The sequence below is a fragment of the Microtus ochrogaster genome, chromosome 7, assembly GCF_000317375.1.
Source record: "Microtus ochrogaster isolate Prairie Vole_2 chromosome 7, MicOch1.0, whole genome shotgun sequence".
NCBI lineage: Eukaryota > Metazoa > Chordata > Mammalia > Rodentia > Cricetidae > Microtus > Microtus ochrogaster.
Window position 1 is genome coordinate 55488726 of NC_022014.1, and position 21407 is coordinate 55510132.

Below are 21407 nucleotides of genomic sequence, written 5' to 3' on the forward strand. Positions count from 1 at the left end.
CCAAAGCCACAGCGAAACCCTGTCTCGAAAAACCAAAAAAAAAAAAAAAAAAATGCAAGTCCTATTTTCATGTAGACTTATGAAATTGGAAGGAAAGATGGTGGAACAGAGCCTGAGCCCTCGGGAGAGAATGACGAAACTATGGATGCGCCAATAGGGTGACGTGGCAAAAGACGCAGCATGACTGAATAAAGCCAGTCTTTGGCCAGAGGGCCAGCCCGCAACACGGAGCTTCTGCTGTTGCTTACCGCGTTGGGAGAAGTAGAGTTCAGGGATGTGGCACTGCCTGCAGGCTGCAAGCACAGTGGTCATGCCTGGTGTCTCTCGGGGTGGTCCACATGGAGAGTGGGGAGGTATGTGGTGGTGAGAAGCTTGCTCAGATACTGCCTCCAGACACCCCGCCTAGCTGCAGCATCACCCTGACTCTAGGCAACAGCAGGATCTCCAAGATAAGTTTTGGCAATGGTCCAGTATTTATGGTGCTTCAGAAATCAGAAACCTTGAGCCAGACCAATGATTCAATGTGGTGAGCATTTGCATATAAAGGTGGTCTGTGTTACAGCTCAGGGACATGCTGGCATCCATGGTCCATGCTGCTGCCCTAGACTGTGTCTAGGCCTGAGGCCCATGTGAATGTCTGTGGTCTGTGCTGCCTTTGGAGACCGGATGGATGCATGTGCTCTGTGTTTATCTTTTGAGGCCATGTTGATGTTTAAGATCCTTGCAGCCATCAATGACCATGTTGATGTGTGTGGTCCATGCTGCGATTGGAGGCTGTATGGATGTCTGAGGTCTATACTCTCAAAGGAGCCCATGCTGATACCCATAGTCCAGGTTACCACCAAAGGTCATGTGGATGTCTGTGGGCTGGGATGCCTCTGGAGGCCATGTTGATATCTGTGGCCTGGGCTGTTGTTGAGGGCCATTATGGTACCCACGGTCTGTGTGTTGATGTCCATGGTCTGTACTGCCTCAAGAGACCAGGCCGAAGTCTATTGTCTCTGCTGATGCTGGAAGTTGTGTGGATGTCCATGGTCCCTGCTGTCACCAGGAACCATGTGGGACCCTATGCTCCATGCTGCCAAAGTGCCAGGAAGATTCTTTCTGCAGACTCACAGTTGAAAATGAGAGATAGAAGGACTCTATGAATACGCCCCCACTCCCAAAAAAATTCATCTAGACAGGAAACCATTGAAGAGAACTATTAAAACTTGCTCCAGGGAGCCACGCACGGTGGCTCATGCCTTTAATCACAGCACTCAAGGCAGAGACAAGTGAAACTCTGAGTTCCAGGCCAGCTTGGTCTATATAGAGAGATTTTGTTTAGAAAAGGCAACCCCTGAAAAAACAAACAAGCAAACAAACAAAACCAACAACAAATTGTAATAGGGATGCTGAAGTGTAGCTCTTCACAGCTGATGGCTTCTGGTCAAGGTGAGTGGGGAGGGATTTAGTTTTCTTTAAGGGGCTGGCCACTGGGAGTTTGACTGTGCTCCAGTGAGTATATGGGCAACACAAAGTGGACTAGGTATTTTTTCCTTTTCTTTTTTCTTTTTTTCCTGCTCTTTTTCTTCTTCTTTTTTTTTTTTCTGGGGGAAATCACAAGGGTGGGGGTTGACCTGGGAAGACTGGGAAGTGAGTATGATCAGGGTGTATTATGTGAAATTTCCAAATAATCAGTAAAAATATTATGTTAAAAAGAAGATAATTTAAGGAGGAAATCCCCTAAAAATACATACACCAAAGCAAATGTACTCAGTTTTATAAAACAAACACTACTAGTTGTAAAGGCCCAGGTTAATCTCCACAGAATATTTATGGGTGACCACAACCACTCTTACCAGTAGACAGTTCAGACAGAAAACAAATTTAAAAACCTACCAGAGTTAAATGGCATCACAGATTAAATGAATTTAACAGGCACCTACAAAATATTACACCCCAATATTACAGAATATACAATATTTCCTGCAGCCCACGGAATTTTCTCTAAAATGGACCATGTTTTAGGACACAAAGAATTTCTTAACAGATAGAAGCTTAAAATAATTTTGTGCATTTTATCTGGTCAAAATGGAACAAGACAAGAAATCAACTGGAAGAGAAACTACAGAAAATATTCAACCCAGGGAGGCTTAAAAAGATACTATTTTAAATTAATTAGTGGATCATTAAAGAAATAAGGAAAGAAAACATAAAACTTTTAAAATCAAATGAAGATGAAAACACAATATACCAAAACCCATGAGATACAATGAAAACAGTCCTATGAGATAAAATTTATAGCTGTAATTTTTAAAAAATCAGAAAGATCTCAGATAAGTAACTCGATGACGCATTCCAGCATCCGAGAAGACCAAGAGCTCAAACCTCCAAGCACGCATATGGAAAGACAGCAGAAACACCAGTCCAGATATGAATGAAATGGAAATGAGAACAACAGCACAAAACCCCCATGAAACAAAGAGTTTGTTCTTGAACAAATAAGCAAGACTCACAAACCTTTAGTCAAACCAACCAAAATAGAGAGAGACCCAAATTAATTAAAGAGATGGAAGAGGGGGACGTTATAACAAATACCAGTGATGCTTAGAGCCCCATTAGTCTACTCTGGAAATCTATCTTCCAAGACACTGGAGACCTAAAAGAGATGAGCACATTTCTAGATTAACCCACCAATACCAGCCAAGAGGACCTAAAGTACTTCAACAGATTTAGAGCAAGCTGCAAGTTTTAATCAGTGATAAAATAGTCTCCCAACTGGAAAAATAAAAACCAAGCCTAGAGGGGTGAGGGGGGGGCATTTCACAGCTCTACAGAACTTTTAAAGAAAAATTAACACCAATATTTTCAAACTATTCCCCAAAACAGAATGGTAGGGAATGCCACCAAATTCAAATTACAAAAATCACAATTACTCTAACCATATGAATATGTAAATAACAAAAAGGAAAATTATTAACAAATCTACCTGAAGAACATGGGAGTAAAATCTATTAATAAGATTCTTATGAATCAAATTCAATGATACATCAAAAGATTATTTACCATGTTCACATTCCATTTATTCTGGGGATCAAATATTGCTTCGATGTATTCAGATTAATAGGTGTACTGCATCACAGAATATGCTAAAGGATAGAAATGATATAGTTATATTGATAGAAAAAGAAAGGCCTTGGACAAAGTCCAATATCCTTTCATGATAAACACCCTGAGGAAACCAAGGATATAAGGAGCCTACCTCAACACAGTGAAGGCTATATGATGTGATGGACCTACATCCAACATCATACTAAATGTGAAAAACCTCAAAGCATTTCCACAAAATTAACACTACGACAGGATCATCCACTTTCTTCTCTCTTATTCAATACAGCCCTTGAAGTCTTAGCTAGAGTAATAAGACAATGGATGTGAATAACAGGAGCACAAGTGAGGAAGAATGCAGACTTTATAAGAATAAATCCTAGATAGCTCCTACTCCCAACTAAAACTTAGGAGAGTTGTTTGCTTCTTTTTTTTTTTTTTTCGAGACACGGTTTCTCTGTGACTTTTTGTTTGTTTGTTTATTTCTTTTTTAATTTACATTTTCCACGTGCACATCTGTTTGCGGATTGGGAACATAGGGCACATACCTGTAGCTCTTCACCCAGCATTTCCAAGTACTGTGTAGTCACAGTAAATGTTCGGAGGTTCTATCAGTAGATGAAGAAAATGTATGTATTTTGCTTCTATTTATTTTACTGACGTTTAGATCATCATCTCCAACTTTCTTTTATGGGGAGGGGGGAGTGTTTGAGACAGGGTTCTTCTGTAGCTTTTTGAGTCTGTCCTGGAACTCGCTTTGTAGACCACGCTGGCCTCAAACTCATAGAGATCCACCTGCCTCTGCCTCCCAATTGCTGGAATTAAAGGCACATGCCACCACCTCCCGGTTTCCAACTATCACTTTAGTAAATACTGCAAAAATTCCACGGCAGACACTTGTGAATGAGAGGCTATGTGTAGTACACATGTCGTCCGTAAGCCTAGAAGAGATTTCTTTATTAGGGTTGGATGGACAGTCTCCTGTCTGGCTGCGGTGTGGGAGGAGAGACACGGGGAAGTAGTGATAAGGGCTGGAGTTCAGGGGTAATTCTGGGAATAACACTGAAGTCACGGACAGAAGATGATTCACAGTTCCAGTCAGGAACATCTAAGAAAAACGGTGAAGTTGGAAAAGAGAAATATTGGCTATGGCTTTCTAAGGGTTCAGTGGAGGTTACAGGCAGTCACTCAAGTAGAAGGAGGTAATTAATGCCTTTCTCCTCTTTCCTGTTTTCTCCCTCCTCCTCTCTATTCCTCCCTCTCCTTATCCTTTGAGCACCCCTGTGCTAGACCTTGTGCTTAATGCTGAGCATTCCTAGATAACTAAGGCATGACACAAGCTTTGAGTTCAATCAGCGAGTCACGTGTAGGCCTGGAGAAAAGAGCCCAGGTAAATGGAACTTGGGAGTCCCTTCCCAGGTAAGCTCACAGGGTGATGCTGAAGAGGGAGGAGTTCTGCTGAGCCTGAGGTGTGAAGAGCCATGTACTGGAGGGCTCCCATCTGTGGGAGGAGTCAGAGTACACTGTCCCTGTGTCCCTGTCACCTTGCAGAGGCCCTGCTTTGAGGGTACAGAGCTCCAGGATCTTGCCCATTTTGTCCTCAGTTTCTTCACCTCTACCTAGGAGGCTGATAGCGGAACTCTCTTTGACTGTGCTGCTCTGGCCTTGACGTCACTCTCATGGCCAGTTCAGGCTCTCAGAGGCAAGTGACGGTTATACTTTGAATTCTAAGATATAATCATCTCACACCTGCTTTTTGCCTATACCCTGCTTCCCTGGGAGGCAGAAGCCCATAGGGAGTAGCAGACACTCTTCCAGGTCCAGCCTTCAGTGTGCAAAGGGAGACTGTTCTGTCAGAGTGTCCCTGCCCAGGAGACTGTACGATTTGAGGCTGATTTCCCTGTTTCCTGTGGAAAGAGTCCCCAGGGGAACATTAGCCCAGCCACAGGTGACTGACCTAGCATTACGTCTCAGAACTCTTCCACCTGCTTCTCTGAGCCTCAGGAGGATGATGCAATGTGGGGCTTTACTCTTCTTTCCCTTCCTCTGCTGAAAGAGTGAAAGAAGGCTAGCTGAAGGCTGTGCAGGAGACAGGGATGGTGCTGGATGCTAACATCACTCTGAGTGGACCAACCGTTAGCTCTCCTGCTCTACCCACCAAGGACGAGACTCTGCTTCCATGTAGAGGAAGGGAAGGCAAAGAGAACGGTGGACAAATCTCTGACCAACTTCTGACCCACGTGTGTCATTTTGGCGAATCAGTCATTTTTCCAGGACCAGGGAACCCCTGATTTTACAGTAATACAACAACAGGAAACTTATACTTAGTTCTTACAAACAGCAACAAGATATAAAAGCAAGAACACAGTGTCGTTATGAACCCCAGTAAGGCACAAGCCTTGCACTCCATACTTTTGTACATTTCTTCAGCCGGCTTTCAGAATGGGCCTCTCTGTACCCATTGTATAGATGACAGAACAGAGGAGTGAGCTCCTGAGACATCCCCATGTAATACAAGCTGTGCATTACAAATGGTCTAATACAAATATTGTGTAATAAAGATGGTGGTGTGTGATCTGGAGTCTAGTGAATTCCAAGATCATGCTTTCAGAAGGTCCTGGATATTCAGTGGATGAAAGGGAAACCTGGGCAGGGAACATTCTGTGCCTGTAGCTTCCATAAGCATTTGCACATGACTTCATAGCTCCAGAGATGATCTTCTCACCCAAATGGAGCAGAGTGGATATCATGTCATTCCACCCCTGGTTCAGAGTCTGCCTCTTTTCATAGTGAAGTCAATCAAACTGCCTCCAGCTACAGTAACTAAGGAAGAGATGGCTCTCAGATTGATGGGCTCAAAAGTCAGAGGGCAGGCAGTTTTGCCAACGGTAAGTGTAGTTGGGAAGATGTGTTGGAGGAGGGGGCTGCTTATTCATCCCGGCCGCCCAGAACCAAAATAACCACATGAAACTATATTAATTAAAAGACTGCTTGGCCCCTTAGCTCTAGCTTCCTATTGGCTAACTCTTACATATTAATTTAACCCACCTCCACTAATGTGTGTATCACCACAAGGTCGTAGCCTACCAGCAAAGTTTCTGCAAATCTGTCTCTGGTGTCAGCTCCACGGTGACTCCATGACTCCTCTCTTCTTCCTCCCATAGACATGGGAAGGCAAGGAAATGAGACTGGAGCCTTTAAACAGTATGCTGGGCAGAACCTGCAGGGAATGGATGTATAGACTCCAGGGTCAGCTTTGCTGACAGCAGAAACACCAGCTGGCTGGGTAGCATCCTCAGGGCCTTGGGCTTCTAAACTGTCTGGACAATCTCAGCTTCCACTCAGGACCTGCTATGTTGGCCGAGTGCAGGGGAAACAGTGCTGGTCACCACACAGTCTCTACCCTACAGAACTGCACTCTGATGGATAAGCATGGATGGTAGGGAAATGCAAGTCAAGGGAGCATTGTGGATTGTGGGAATGGGCAAGTTCTGGGGATCTACTTAGTAGTGTGGAGTATGGGGAGTCACATTGTCTTGTATCCTACAGAAGAGACTTGATGTCCTGAGCACACAAAGGTGATGGTGCAGTGAGAGAAACATGGTAATTAGCTTGACTGTAGCAACCACTTCACTATGAACACACAACTCAATATCAGGATATCACTCTATACCATAAGGGCATATAGTTTTAATACCTAGTTTTGAAATGTATTTAGATGCTCTGTGCAGGCAAATGAGGCCACATTGCATGACGGGAGGCAGCAGAGGACTGAAGAAGGGTGGGGAGGGTTTCTGGAAAGGCCAGAGCCCAGCCAGGAGAACAGTCACCATGGGGTCCCTGGGGCTGAAGAAGCTGGTTGACACTCCAGCAGGAGCGGTATGGCTCAGTTTCTAGGCTGCATCACTCAGGGTCTACAGAACAAATCACGAAATACCATTGCAAGAAGTCTGCCTTCCACCCAAACGATGTCACGAACTGGGGGCTGGAGAAGATGGCTTGGGAATCAAGAGTGATTGCTGCTCTTACAGAGGACTGGGTTCTGTCCCAAGCACCCACATCACAAGGCTTACAGTCACCTGTAACTCTAGTTCCAGGGGGAACCCAGTGCCCTCTCTGTCTTATTTGGGTACCTTCACACATGGGGTGTGCCTACATATATCCAGGTGTTCATATGCATATGCAAAATAAAATAAATAAAACTTTCAAAGGTTTGTCGAGAATCCATTGGAGGCAGTCTCTGCTTTGTATTTTTAAATACTAGAATGGTGAACTGATGAATGAGCAGATAAGCCCATTCTGACCCAGCCACACAATGAAACAATACTCCATTACTTCAAAAGGAATGACATGCTAACCCAGGCCACATGTTTCCGTGAACGGATCCTGAAAATATATTAAGTGTACCAAGTCAGACACAAAAGAATACTAGCCTGCTTACACAAAGTACTTAGCATAGACAAGAATCCTAAGACAGATAGTAGAATGCTGATGGCTGGGGCCAGGGAGAATGGGAGTTTGTGTTACAAAAATAAAAAAAAAATGTTTTAGGCACCAGTGGTGATGTCAGTGTGAATGTACCCCAAACCACTGAACTGTACACTGCAAAGTGGCTTATTAAATGTAATTTTACGGATATTTATCACAATAAAGAATATAAGAAAAAGGCATTTAATCTGCTTGAGCCATCTTAACAGAATATCACCAATCAGAAATGCCTTCAATAACAAATCGACATTCTTCCAGTTTTGGAGGGCAAAGGTCAAGGTCAAGCTGGAGGGGGATGGTGTGTGGTGAGATCTCTCTCCCCAGCTTGTAGGTGGGCACTTCATCACATCCCTACTGTGTCTTCCTCTTTGATAAGGACAGCAGTCTCGAGGGATCAGGGCCCCGCCCAAATGACCTCATTAAACTACCTCATTCAAGGTCCTGTCTCCAAATATAACCACATTGGAGGTTAGGACTTCAGCCTGTTAATTTTAATGGAGGCACAGTTTAATGGAGACACCAGGAGGTGACTCTGCTGAAAAGCTTGATTGGGGGGGGATTGTTCCTCCAAAATAATCACAGCTGTGATCTTCTACGTGACTCTGGCAAGTGCTTCAAGCACCTTGAGCCTTGGGGATATGAGCAGAAAACTCCTGAGGGGAACCTGGACAAGTGTAGAGTTCCTCCTACAAGCCACAACACTCAGCGGAAGACGGCAATCACTATCCCTCTTATTTTTGTCACATTTGGGCTGGCAGGCCACCAGTTCAGTTCCTGGGAGTTGTGGGCAGAAGTCACCAGTGCCAGTTCGTGAATCTCTGCAAATCCAATATGCCTCAGAGCTTAGAGACATCCCCAGCTCTGAGTGACCTTTAGTCCCAAGATGATAGGTGCAGATCCTGAGAAAGAAGCCTGGGCTTGGCTTGACCTGCTCAACACAGGTGGCTTGAAAACTGTCACTCAAACTGACCCAGTTTAATCAAAAGATTACGTGAGGACAATCAGGGTAGGCTAACCCCAGCCTCCTGGAGAGCAGCCCCCGGGTTGTATCTCTCCACTGACTCGTGTTCAGTTCTCTCCCTCCAAACAACTTCATCTAAGCAAGAAATGAAACTGGTGAGACTAGGCTCAGAGCTGAATGTAGTCGCTAAGTGGTGTTTTCTCCCCTCCCCTGGACATCTTGGCTGCTCAGCCAGTTCTCCCCCACTTTCTGTTATTCGACCATAGAAGCTAACCAGTAGGTACTTTGGAGAGCTCAGGTTTTGAGGGTGGCAGCCTTCTCTAGAAATGTGCTTCTCTAGTCTGAATAAAACTTTTGACAACTTGATTTCTAAAGTAAGAGTATGTGTAGCCTCTTGCTTTATTTCTCTAAGATGTGTGTGTGTGTGTGTGTGTGTGTGTGTGTGTGTGTGTATGCGCGTGTGTGATAGAGATTGGAGGGTACGTGCTGGAACTAGGAGACAGACAACCCAGAGTTCCGGGTCTGACTCCACCCCTTACCGACAGGCAGCTCTTTTGGGTTCCAGCTTTCTATTGCTGTGACAAAATGCCAGAGAAAAACAATGTAAAGCCAAGATTTATTTTGACTCATAGTGGCAGAGGTTTCAATCCATGGCCAGCTGGCTTCATGCCCTGTGATAAGGCACAAAGCATCATGGCAGAAGGGTGTGGAAGAGGAAGCTACTCAGGTCAAGGCAACCAGAAAGCAGAGAGATGAAAGGGGCTAGAACAAGACAAACCTTTGAGATAGCGTCCCCACTGACCTCATTCCTTGAGCCAAATGAATCTCATGTCCATTACCTACCCTTACTAATTCTTTTAAATTATGACCCTATCCATGGTTTAATCCATCACGGCTGCTAACAGTTCATGACCCAGCCACTTCCCAATGGCTGTATGTGCTAGCTGTGGACCAAGCCTTCAAACCTGGAGCCTTTAGGGGGGCATTTTATGTACAAGTTGTAATACCCTTCTTTTCTCTGCTGCTTAGGTCTCCATTTTTGTAAATGGGGCTCAGGCTAGTTCTCTGCCTTTGCGGCTCTTGTGCATGGTAAGATTCTGCATGGTAGGGGGAGCATGGGTGCAGGACACACAGGGCATGTTGGGCAGATAGCTCAAGAACAGTCTTTGTTTAAAGTGTAAGTATTAAATGCTAAATCCCAAAGCTGGAACAGATCTTTAAAACCAGCAGTTCCCTCATTTGGGAGATGAACCCAAGGAGGCCCAAGGAAGGGAAGCAATTACTTAGGGAAATGAATCGAAGGTTTAGCTCATTAAAAAAATACATAATTGTTGCTCTACTCATCCATTGTAATGGTATTTAGTGGTGAGTACTCTAAATAATTATTGGTTTACTTTTATTAGCATATGTGTTCTACACAGTAGTGGGTTTTACGCTGACATTTTAGTTATGTTATGTACATTGGCTGTATTCACTCCTCCTGTATGCTCCCTTGCTAGTCCCTTTCTTTTGATCAGATAGATCCACATATAACATCATGTTATATGTATTATATATATAATGTATATATTATATATATGTCTACACCACATGCACATACACGAGTTTTATTGAGCATAAAGAGTGAAATCACATGACTTGCAGAGAAGAAGGTGGAACTTTAGGTAGGTCTTTGGGAGGCAACTAGATTATGACAGTGGGGCCTTTATAAAAGAAGCCAGGCAGCCAGCTCCCATTCACTGATGTTGGAGCACAGACAACTGCAGAGAGATCCCAACAGAACTGTGGATCATCCTGTCACCCCAACTCTCAGATATTAGCTCCAGAATGGAGAATTAAGTGGCTTACAGCCATTCTACTGGTGACATTCAGTGCAGCAGCGATAATGAACTGAGACGACATGACAGTTTGGATTCAAGGCCACGCCTGACTCCAAAGTTGCTGCTCTTTGTACGCCAAAGGACACAGGTGTCATCATGGTTCCTCCACCCTGACCCCACCTGAGCTGTCATGAACATCTCTGCAGGCACAACAGTAGACAGCCACGTGGACAAGTGGTGCTGACTGCTGCCAGGAGGCTAACAGTAGCGCCAAGCACGAGAAAACTGAGGTGGGGACAAGGCCTGGTCCAGGGTCTTGACACTCTAGTTCATCAACAATATGCAGGTCCGTCCATCTCTCCGCCAAACCAACACAGAAGTTAGGAAGCCTGTGCAGTTGGAGTACGAAGAAGCAGACAAAGACCAGATCTCTAAAAGGGACAGAAATTCTGGTACAGGCCCTGATACTGCTGCTGTCTAGTTACCATTTATTCAACTCTCCTGGGGTGTGGATACCTGAGGCACCCAGTACCTCACCTTAGTGGGGATCTAATTCTCTCACAGCTGGTGGCCAGTAAGCACACAGGCATCCAGGTAAAAGGAATCTTCTCAGCTACTGACAAACTCTCAGTTACAGAACTTGCCAGTGAGGTGATTGGGGGCAGCTGAAATGACTTTGGTAGCACTAATCTAGGAGCGGAAGGAGAGCCTTGACCATGTACCATTGTTTCTGCCAGCTTGGTCTCACATCTCTTTGCTATCAGCCACAGCTGAGGTATGAGAAGAAAAAAAAGTGGCATCTTGAGATTTATCAGACCACTGCTATTTGCCAGGCACTCGTGTGTGTGTGTGTGTGTGTGTGTGTGTGTGTGTGTGTGTGTGTTATAGGCTATCTCATTCAGTCTCAGTAGCCCCAGGAAATGAATATCCCTGACCTCATTGTATAAATGAAGAAGGAGTTCAAAATGGGGAGTTGGCTTGCCCCAGGGAAGCCTGCCAGACCTGGCAGATTTGAACACACTCTCTGGCATCTTATCTGTGCTTCCTTCTTGTACGTTGCTTCCGTCCAGGATTGCAACAGTGCTACTCTGCCCTTAGGAATCAACCGTTTTAGGGAACTTTGGATCTGGGTTGACAGAAGCTTTCAGGGAAGATGCCTTAACCTTAAGAAGATTGGAGAAGGTGAGGGTTATAATGAAGGGGATGGGGCTTTGGGGACTTGGGTCTTAGAGCCAAACAAGACCTGGTTTGCTCCATTCTTCATTGTATCATGGCATCGCAGCCCACAGTGCCCTCCTGCTATATCAGGGCCATTTCCAGCTACTTTTAATTTGGAACAAACTAGCCGCTCCCCTGTGGTCCTGAAGTTAATAGGATGTGTGTACAGCATTGCCAGGCTAAGCATCCCTGGGCAGATTATTCTTGCTTGTTTTAGGATACTTTAGGAGGGAAAACGTAGAAGAGACAGCATTGGCAAGTGGTGGGAGTTTGACTTTTATCTGACTGTGGAGACCCAAGAAAGCAGCTGGTCAGCAGAAATGGGTCAGCGGAGTGATGGGCCTGTTATAGATGAGCAAGGACGGGAGACCTGACAGTTAGAAGGAAAGCTATTGGGTGTAGACAGAGTCAAAGCAAGTACAGATCTCAGTGTGGTCATTCTGGCGTGGGGCCTGGCAGGTAAGTAAGATCCAGGAACCCAGTGGTTGAGCTTTCTGCCTATGGCAGAACACCAACACTGAGGGTCTCTTAGGACACAGGGAGTGGGGCTATCTAACGGGGTTCTAGTGCTGGCTTCTCCTACACTGCTGGGACAATGAGCTAACAGGGGAGCGGTAGAAGGGACTCCCTTCCCCTAGTAAGGGGGTGAGCTTCCTCAGGAAGGGAGAGTGTCTTTTCTTTGTCAAGGCAATTTTCATAATCTCACAGATCTCAAATGTGAAGGTCAGGGACTTCCCAGACAAGTTCTAGCTGCCAACTCACCGCCAGATGACCGACAGCTCCAAGCCATGCCTGTTCCTCAACAGATAAGAGTACTTTTCATAATTTCTCCATAGATAAAGTTGTGGGGAAGAGCCCTCACTGGTGTAAAGCCCACCTAACATCTGGCACATGCCTTAGCCCTGCCCGCTTCTCCAAGAGGCAACAGGGGTGCAGAAGGGCATGGGTGTGGCTGTCTTCTGTCCTTGACCTGCAAGTGGTCCCTTTTCCTAGCAAGCTTGTCCTTTAACTCAGGTCATGTCTCCTGGAGTTTATCACAACTCCTGAATATGAATATGAAGGTGGCTGCCCTGAAGAGATCCAGCTGCTACAATGGTTCTCCACGCCCTCACTAACACAGCGGGTAGGAAACGGGGGTGGGGGACAGTCTGCTGGACAAGGTGGGGAGTGGCACAGGTGGGGGGCACCTTCTGCAGCTCCATAAGTGCAGAAGAATGTGCCTGCTCTTGGCCCCATGGGACCTGGTGCTTAATGCCAGCTCTGCCACTGTCACATCCCACCTGGGCCACGTGTCCTAGCTAACCAGCTTCCTTACCTTTAAAACAGCAATGTCAAGTCCTACTTCCAGGGTTGGGTCTAGAGCCAACCAAGGGAGAGTCACAAGAGCAAAGGGAGGACTCGTCCTTCATTCTCTGCAGCGGCAAGGAGGCCACTTCCCTACTAACTGCTGCCCTTACTCCACAATCCTCAGTAAATTAAAAAAAAAAAAAATCTATGCTCAGTTGGCCTTGCTATTCTCAGATCAAAAGCAAGGACCTTCCCCACTCAGGGACCTTGGGCCATTCACTCACACAGCTGGTAGACAACAAAGTTGGGATGCAAGCCCAGCTGGCCTAAGGGAGAACCCGTGCCAGGTCCAAGGTCAAGCTTGTGAGGCCGTGGAAGAGCAGTGGGGAGGAGACATGGAGGAACAGTGTGTCTTCAGGGGATCTATAGTAAAGTCTCTCCTGGCTTAGACAGGAACATCCTGGACTAAGTGAGAAGAGGGAGGAGTTGACACCAAGGCTTTGTCCTTGACACAGATCTCAGTTCCCACAGATTCCTCTGGTCCCATTGCCTCGTGGGTGGCCTGGACGGTACTACACGCTCTCCTGGATTAGATTCCTTCTTCCTGCTTACCGTGGCTTGGTTGTCTGTGCTTTGGTGGGCAAATTAGTTCCAATGCACAAAAGAAGAGGCTCTGAGCCTCCCCAGTCAGAGGATAGCCTGCCCTACTTCTGGTCTCTAGCTCTTTGTCAAGGCTGGAAATGAAGAAAGAGAGGCAGGGGCCCCAGACACCGAGTCTCTCCTGGCATGCAGCCAGAGGCTAGGCTTATACAGTAGGTGATGGCCAGGCTGTGGGAGTCACATAACTGCCCCCTCGTGTGTGTGTGTGTGTGTGTGTGTGTGTGTGTGTGTGTGTGTGTGAGAGAGAGAGAGAGAGAGAGAGAGAGAGAGAGAGAGAGAGGTCGACTGGCAGCCAATGTCTTTCTGAATTGTTTCCACTTTATTATTTTAGGACCAACTTCTCTCAAAGAATCTGGAGCTCACCCATTCAACTAGACTTGTTCAAGCCCAAAGACCCTCCTATCTCCACCTTTCTGGGGCTGTGATTACGATTACAGACATAAGCCACCACGCCCAACGTTCACAGGGATCCAAACTCAGGCCCTCATGCTTGGGTGTCAAGTACTTTACCCACTGAACTATCTCTTCAGCCCAACAGTTAGGTTCTTAACCCCTAGAAAGGTGTGAAGGTCAGAGGTGCACTGATACCATTTGGCAGGATAGTGAGATGTCTTTGCAGGCAAAGATATTTGCTGAGGTTCCTAAAGACCTGAGTTTGATCCCCTGGTCCCATATGATGAAAAGGGAGAACTGACTCCTGCAAGTTGTCCTCTGACCTCCACGCACACACACACACACACACACACACCATGCAGTGGCATACACATACGTGCGCATAAACACACACACACACCACCAAGTCCAAGAAAAAATTTCAAAAATAGTATGAATTTTGCTCAGGGAAGGTGCTTTGGAGAGCAAGCTGGACAGAGATTAAACATCATCAATGCTTAGGCACAGGCTGATGCCATCACAGACTATTCTCAAGGGATCGTAGTCAGTCTGGTTTGGACACCAGTGACCTAGGGATCGAGAGAGAGAGAGAGAGAGAGAGAGAGAGAGAGAGAGAGAGAGAGAGAGAGAGAGAGAGAGAGTCCCTGTCCTGAGTACTCACAGCCCTAAGGGTGCGGGAAGCTAATAACAGCCACATTCACTCACATTAACTGAATGCAGTAACAGAGGGTACTGATTCCATTTTATTGACTGAGAAACTGAGGCCAGAAATGAGGGATCTAGCCCAAAGCTTCTATGCCCCTGTGAAGGGTCCTAGAATGTCCCAGTCTGGTGCCTCCCATTGCATTTGTGGCTTGTGATTTTTTTTTAATGAGTTACTTTGGGACAGGGTCTTCTTATGTTGTCTGGGTTGATCTCTATCCCCATGGTCAAGACATCCCCATGTCTCAGGCTCCCCCATAGTCAGGTTCACTGGACATATACCACCATACCCATCTGGGGAACTTGTTTGTTTTTAAGCAAAAGCAGCTCATGGAAGAGAGATCTAAAACAAATCTAAACAGAGCTGAAGCAGGGGAGTGCCAAAAGTCTGCCTGCCCAGCTCGTCTCAGAGGACATTTGAGACTACATGGAAGCCCAGGCAAAGCTCTGAAGGCTTCGTGTCGCCAAGCCCCTGCTCCTGCACAGAGTTCAGCTAGCGTGGGGCAGGCGATGCACAGGGACACCCAGAAAGTGTCTATGTGAGGCATCCTCCAGACCACAGGCTGGTGGCTCTGCAGTATATAGTACATTGCGCTCACTTCATTCTGCTGATGAGTCAGGCTCTGCAGTCGCCCTGGCTAAGGTGGGCATGGAGAGAGTGTGGTTTGCCCTCCTGGAGTGTAAAGCTAGTGGGGAAGGCAGCCTTTCAAACACTACTAAGAGGGACACAGATCATACATTGTGGACAGGACTATGAGGGCAAGACTTGTAACAGTGAGGTAGATACATGTGTAGCGAGACATGAGAAGTTGTCTCCACAGCGGGTAGGAAATCTAGGCCTCTCGGTACCTTAGACCAGTCGCAAGAGTCAGTGTTGGCATCAGGGGAAGGTGATCAAGGACCAGGAACTGGCAGAGGGACCGGGTTTGTTCTTTCTGCATTCCCCAGGCATTCCTGATGACACGGAGCAGGGAGAGGCTCCCTAGCCCAGAGCATGAGAGATGCATCCCTTTCCCAATTCAGAAAAAGACAGAGGTTAATTCTACTCCAAAGGGTTGGGTTGTTGCAAATCTAGAACTCAGTGCCATGAACGATAGCTGCTGAAACCAGAATGAAGACCAGAGACCATGATGCAATCAAAATGTATCCACACAGGATGCAGTCTGAATCGTAACATTGTCTCCACATTGGAAAGCCTTTATTCTGTACTCAGGGAAGACCCTTCTCAGCACTCCAGCTCTAGGTCTGGCTCAGTTCCCGTTGCTGTCATTTATTTAACAAATATTTACCCGACACCTGGGTTCTGCAGTACGATTCTCCCCGCAAATGTCTGGCTCAGAGCCAGGGCTGTATAAACATTTGGCCCTTTCTGCAGAGCTGAGACCAAAGGTATAGGTAAAAATCAGCCACAATGCCCCCCTGCCTTCCGTGTGCTGCCTCCCCAAGACCTAGCTATTGGAAACTTGCTATTGAAACAACTCAGAGGAAGCCCAGGCAGTCACTTGGGACCTAGTGTAAGTCCCAACCAAGTCCCTTCTACCTCAGTTGGATCTTAGTTTTTGGGATTCTGACCAGGTGTGTGCGCGCGCACGTGTGTGTGTGTGTGTGTGTGTGTGTGTGTGTGTGTGTGTGTGCTGTCTCTGCACAGCTGGCCTATCTGCAACAATCACCATTCTAGACCCACCAACTCTGCCAACACTGACCTCCCTCTCCTGCGCCGCCCTGCTTCTTCTCCACCTCAGTTTAGAAGCTACATTTTAGAGAAGCCCCCCCCCCCCCAGTCTGCCTCGGGATCTGTCTTCTGTGTTTACTGTTACAGGCTTGCCCCCCCCCCCCGTTTCTGTTCATCTCAGAGTTCAGTGTGATGTCTAGGTTGGATCCATGAGGGATCTGCATCCCACCAGACTCAGCTTCTTTGCAGGGGAATTTGTATCCATGAAATCATGTGTAGTGTCTGAGCGTGGCACATGGGAGGTAGGTGCTCAGTACATAAATATTGAGAGACTATCTACATAGTCACTTATTCAAATATCAATCTTTCCTCTCTCCAGAAGTCTGTAGTCTATGTCTCTCTTACACACACACACACACACACACACACACACACACACACGTCCTTTTGATATACTCTTTCCTCTGCTGACTCACCTTCTGTTTATCTTCTGTTATACAGTGTCGGTCTGGGATACAGAGACCCTCTTGCAGTTAGCTAAAGGCTTTCTGACCTTGGTCCTGGAGAGGCCTGGGGCTGGCTTCTCCACCATACTTGTGTACCCATCACAGCCTCTGACCCACTTCTTTATATCTGGATGCAACCATGCACTCCATGAAGGGATTCCACATGTGGATTTCCTGGACCCTTGCAACAGCACTCAGCAGGCGGTAATGAATTCATTTTACAGATGGAAAAAAAAAAACCAGCCACAGAGAGGCCGTGGCTTTCCCAGGTGGCAACACCAGACACATAGGCTTCTTCTATCTGGGCTGGAGTTGTTTCTGGGGCATTTCAGGGAATGGATGGAGGTGGGGTAGGATGCTATCTTACCTGTCAGGTCCTCGGTCCCAGAGGTCCTAGAACACCCCTACTTGTCCTAGGACAAAGGGAGAACTTTGTTTCTTCCCCCCTGCTTTCTCCTCCTAGAAGGGAAGCCACCGAGCATCGCTGCAGCTCTTCTCTGCTCATGTTCTGTACTCTGCCCAAGGTCTCCTAACCCCCAACACTAGATGCTCGGTCACCTGGGATATCCTGGAAGGACAATGTCCTAGTTCAGGAAGGGGCCAAGGAAAGGATGGGAGTCATTAAAAAGCCAGCGGAGATGGTCAGAAGCTCTTGTTATCCTTGCCACAACAGCCACACAATCGACACAAGCCAACTCTGTGCAGCTGAGAACCTGGGCAATGTCGTGAGACATGACCACCCACAGCTTTTGCCTCCTCGAATTCTAGGATTTGTGGGCTTTCTTCCCTGAATATGGAGTCTGCAGCTTCCAGTGTCCCTCCCGCCCCACCAAAAGACTTATTTTTCCAGTGAGAGGGCATGAATATTTAAAGACATTTTTCCAGCCAGCAGAACCATACCACACTGCTGTTCTCCCTTTAGATTTATGCCCAGAAAGTTTGCCCAAGTTCCCTTCCATGTCCCACCCTGCCGAGCATAGACTATCAAATGGAGTCCCTGAAAAATTAGCCTCCCTTTTGTCAGCAGGGTTAACCAGTGCAGTTAGCTGCATTTGGGGACTGGAGATGTGTGTGTAGTCCTGATTCTTCTCCACGGCCACACAGAAAATTAATCAGCACACCTCCTGACACTTTGGTACTTGGAGAAGCAAGGAAATCAGACATGGGGAGGAACAGTCATCAGAGACAGTGGATCAGCAGAGTCCAGGAGCACAGCCCCCCCCCCCCATCCCAACAGAGCAGCCTCGGCACTGACTGCCGGCCTGATCAGAATTCTGAGTTTTCCAGTGCAGAATTACTCCAGCCAGAGGGCCACCTCCTGCTGTCCCCCTACAGCATCTCTGCTGTGCAGAATGACTCTCAAGCCACTGCATCAAACCTCTCTCTTATCAACAAAACACAACACTCTCAGGATAAGTTTTTAAAACTCCAGTCATGCCAAGCCGCTTCCCAGACTGTGGGAAGGGTTCCGTTTCTCTGCCCATCTATAACCAATCAGCCACACATGGCCAACTCCATTTCTGAAGTCCCAGGCAATTACAGCCTCCTGAGCTCCCTGGCGGGGCGCCTACCTGCCCAGGGCCAGATCAGGCTGCCAGCAGCCTCGAGTCCCAGGCGCTTATTCCCCAGCCTCCTCCGAGACTCAAGACTCCTGCACACCAGGAGTGACACACCAGGAGTGACACACTCAGCACACTGAGGCAAAGTGACCAGTCACGTCACATCAAGGCAGGACACAATGGTGGAAGTCAGTCTCCCTACCTTTGCTGAGGGTCCCGGTGATGAGTTTAAAGATGGTTTGGGCAAATTTCACGAACCCGAGTCTACATCTTTTGGAGCAGCCACTCATAATGGCAAAGGTGAGGCAGGTTCTTCAGTCAACACCCAGAAGGAATGGCACCCACGTTGTGTGCCTCTGGACCTTGGAGCCTGTCTAGGCGAACCCTGAGAGATGGATGCACCCCAGAAATCAGTCTCTGGGAACAGCACAGCTGCCTCTGCAGCGAGTCCAGTTCTTGCATCCAGAGAGCCTGCGGGGCAAGCCCTCCCTCTCTCTCCACCCCCTCCTTCTGTCCACTCAAGTCCTCACCACAGGAGCACCTCGGGATGCCAGGGCTGGGACGGCACTGCCAGGGTACCTAGGACTCGGAGACAACGGAGATGTGAGTGAAACTGAGCAGAGCAGGGAGGGAGGAGCTGGAGCCCTCCCAGGCTTTGCTGACTGTCTTGCCTACATGGCAGCGGTAATGTAGCAATTAATACTCTAGTCAGAAGGGAGGGACGGCTACGCAGAAAATACGGCCCCACAGCTCCTGCGCTCCGCAGGCTCACACGCTAGCTCGCTCACTCTTCCACTCTGTCCTTCCCAGTTAAGCTAATAGATCAATTCTCGGAGCCTTGATCTGGATCTAGGAGAATGCCCCACAGAGCAGGAAGCTGCAGCTGCCCCAGGCGCTCAGTGGAAAGTTTGCAGGCAGCTTGGGAACAGTCTGATTTGTTTCGCAGAGAGGCCAGGCTAAGTGGAGAGTCAGAGCAGTACCGCCCCCCCCCCTCCTCCGCAGCTGATTGCTATACCTTGGATGGAAGGACCATTGACAGCAGGTGCTATGTGCTTCCCCAACTCAGAATGGTCCATGGCTCCATTTCCGGGTTCAGGGGCCCCATCTCAAAAAGATCGGCTGGATCTTAGCCTCTGGCGTTGAGGAACATGCTTGAGTACCTGCTGCCTTACAGGGATGGGAGAGTGGCACACCTCACCTCAGGAAAACACAAAGGGGCGTCAGAGGTTTAAGTAAGGTGATGACAATGCAATATTATGAACAGAAACTGCAGGTGTTATGAAAAATTAGACCATTGTTTAATAAACACTTGGGAGATGTTTTGTATCAGAAGACTGTGTGAGATAGAAGGGGCCTCAGGGGACATCTCCTGGCTCCACAGTGGCTCCCCTTCACTTTCTTGGTGACTCAGAAGGTCACTGTGCTAGACCATGGCCATGAACATCATCTATAGATGCTTTGCACCCATGTGTGCACAGCAGTTATGAAGTCCACCTCCTCTGAATCAGGCCTGGGAAAACCTTCTCCTCTGTACTGGCCCCTCCTTGTGTGACCTTCCCCTGCAGGGTGATCCAGAGCAATAGGCTGGATAAGACCTTATGAATGGGCACGCGAATGCCAGAGAAACCAGAACCTAGAATGCAGGCTCTGTGTCACTGTCCTCTCTCTCTCTCTCTCTCTCTCTCTCTCTCTCTCTCTCTCTCTCTCTCTCTCTCTCTCTCTTCTCTTTCTCCCCTGGGAGTAACAGGGAAGTAAATCTTAAAGAAACAGACCTCAACCCCCAGTGTGGTCACCAATGAAGTTCGGCCCCAAGAAGGGGCCCAGGAGACAGTCTGCAAACTTTTCTCTAAGCCCTCAGTATCTCCAGCTTTGCTAGCACGCTATGCCACCATTTACACGTTGGTGCTGGCAGCTTAATTATCTACCCTTTACCTTTAAGCATTAAACATGTAGCATCTGGGGATGTAAATGGTACTCAACCTTTTGTTCACTTATTCCCTTGTCCAATATCTACTGAGCTCCCGACATGCAGGAAAGAGCTGGTGGGAGTCTCCATTCAGAAGCTGAAGTCGGTATCTGATGCCAGCAGCGAAAACACTCCTGAAGAAGACTTGAGCTCACACGATGTACCATTAAGCATCCTTTTCCTTCTACTTTTATTTCTATCTGGGGCACCCAGGCTATACAGTGTCACCTTTGTGCACAGTAACCCTTTTCCTTCACTTGCCTATCCACACTCCAGTCATTTCCAGAAGCACCCTATATACACTCTGATGTGTGCTTTTCCAGTTCTCCGTATGTCTCTCAAGACAGACAGGCCAATGACTGAGACTCACTACCATGCTTAGTCCTTACTGCTTGGGCTCTGAGGTTTAAATAAAAATAAACATGTTCATTGGAGTGCCTGGTACATTACATGGTGAAGGTTACTGTGCCAATTGCAGGGCCGTTTTTGTTGTTTTCATTGACCAACCTGCTTCTGCTACTGCTCCCACTCCTGTCCCCAGAATGTCTCCATAATGTCTACACCACTGGACAAGAATGTTGTTCACAGTCAGCACCCTGTGGGAATGCTGTGGGAAGCAGGTATTAGATGAAATCTCTGTCCACATACAAACCCACTACAAGAATCACTGTTTATTTCAAGTAAGGGTAAGAGGATTACAGAAGAGAGGAAGAAACCTGAAGACAGTGAGGGTTTGGTGGGTGGGAAGAGTTAATAGACACAGAAACAAAGCCGGCGTGGGGAGAAGAGGAAGAAAATAGATACAGGGTGTACAGGCAGAGCCTAAGAATTCCTGGGCATCGCCAAGCTCAGGATTTTAGCTTTCCTAACAGCAGCTCAAACTCCAGCAGTTGGACTCTTCTCTGTCCTCTGCAACGCATCATGCATTTGAACTCTGTCTTAGATAAATGAGGCAGGCCCAGAAAAGGTCAGCAATGTCCAAAGTCCCACACAGCGGTGTCCCACAAGCAAACTGTGTGTTCACTGTGCCAAGAACATTAGTAGAGAAGGAAGCATTAAGTTCATGCTAGGAGAAAACAGGACAA

General features: G+C 47.3%; 1 protein-coding gene across 1 annotated transcript in view; it reads right to left on the reverse strand.

The window, feature by feature from the left end:
- The window catches only part of Kcnip1 (potassium voltage-gated channel interacting protein 1), a 378296-nt gene extending 359532 nt beyond the window's left edge, over positions 1-18764 (reverse strand). The window contains exon 1 of the mRNA XM_005350379.2: positions 18559-18764. Coding sequence (XP_005350436.1) covers positions 18559-18646 — 88 coding nt within the window. The 5' untranslated portion in view covers positions 18647-18764. The remainder of the gene's footprint in view (positions 1-18558) is intronic.
- Positions 18765-21407: the final 2643 nt, after the last annotated feature.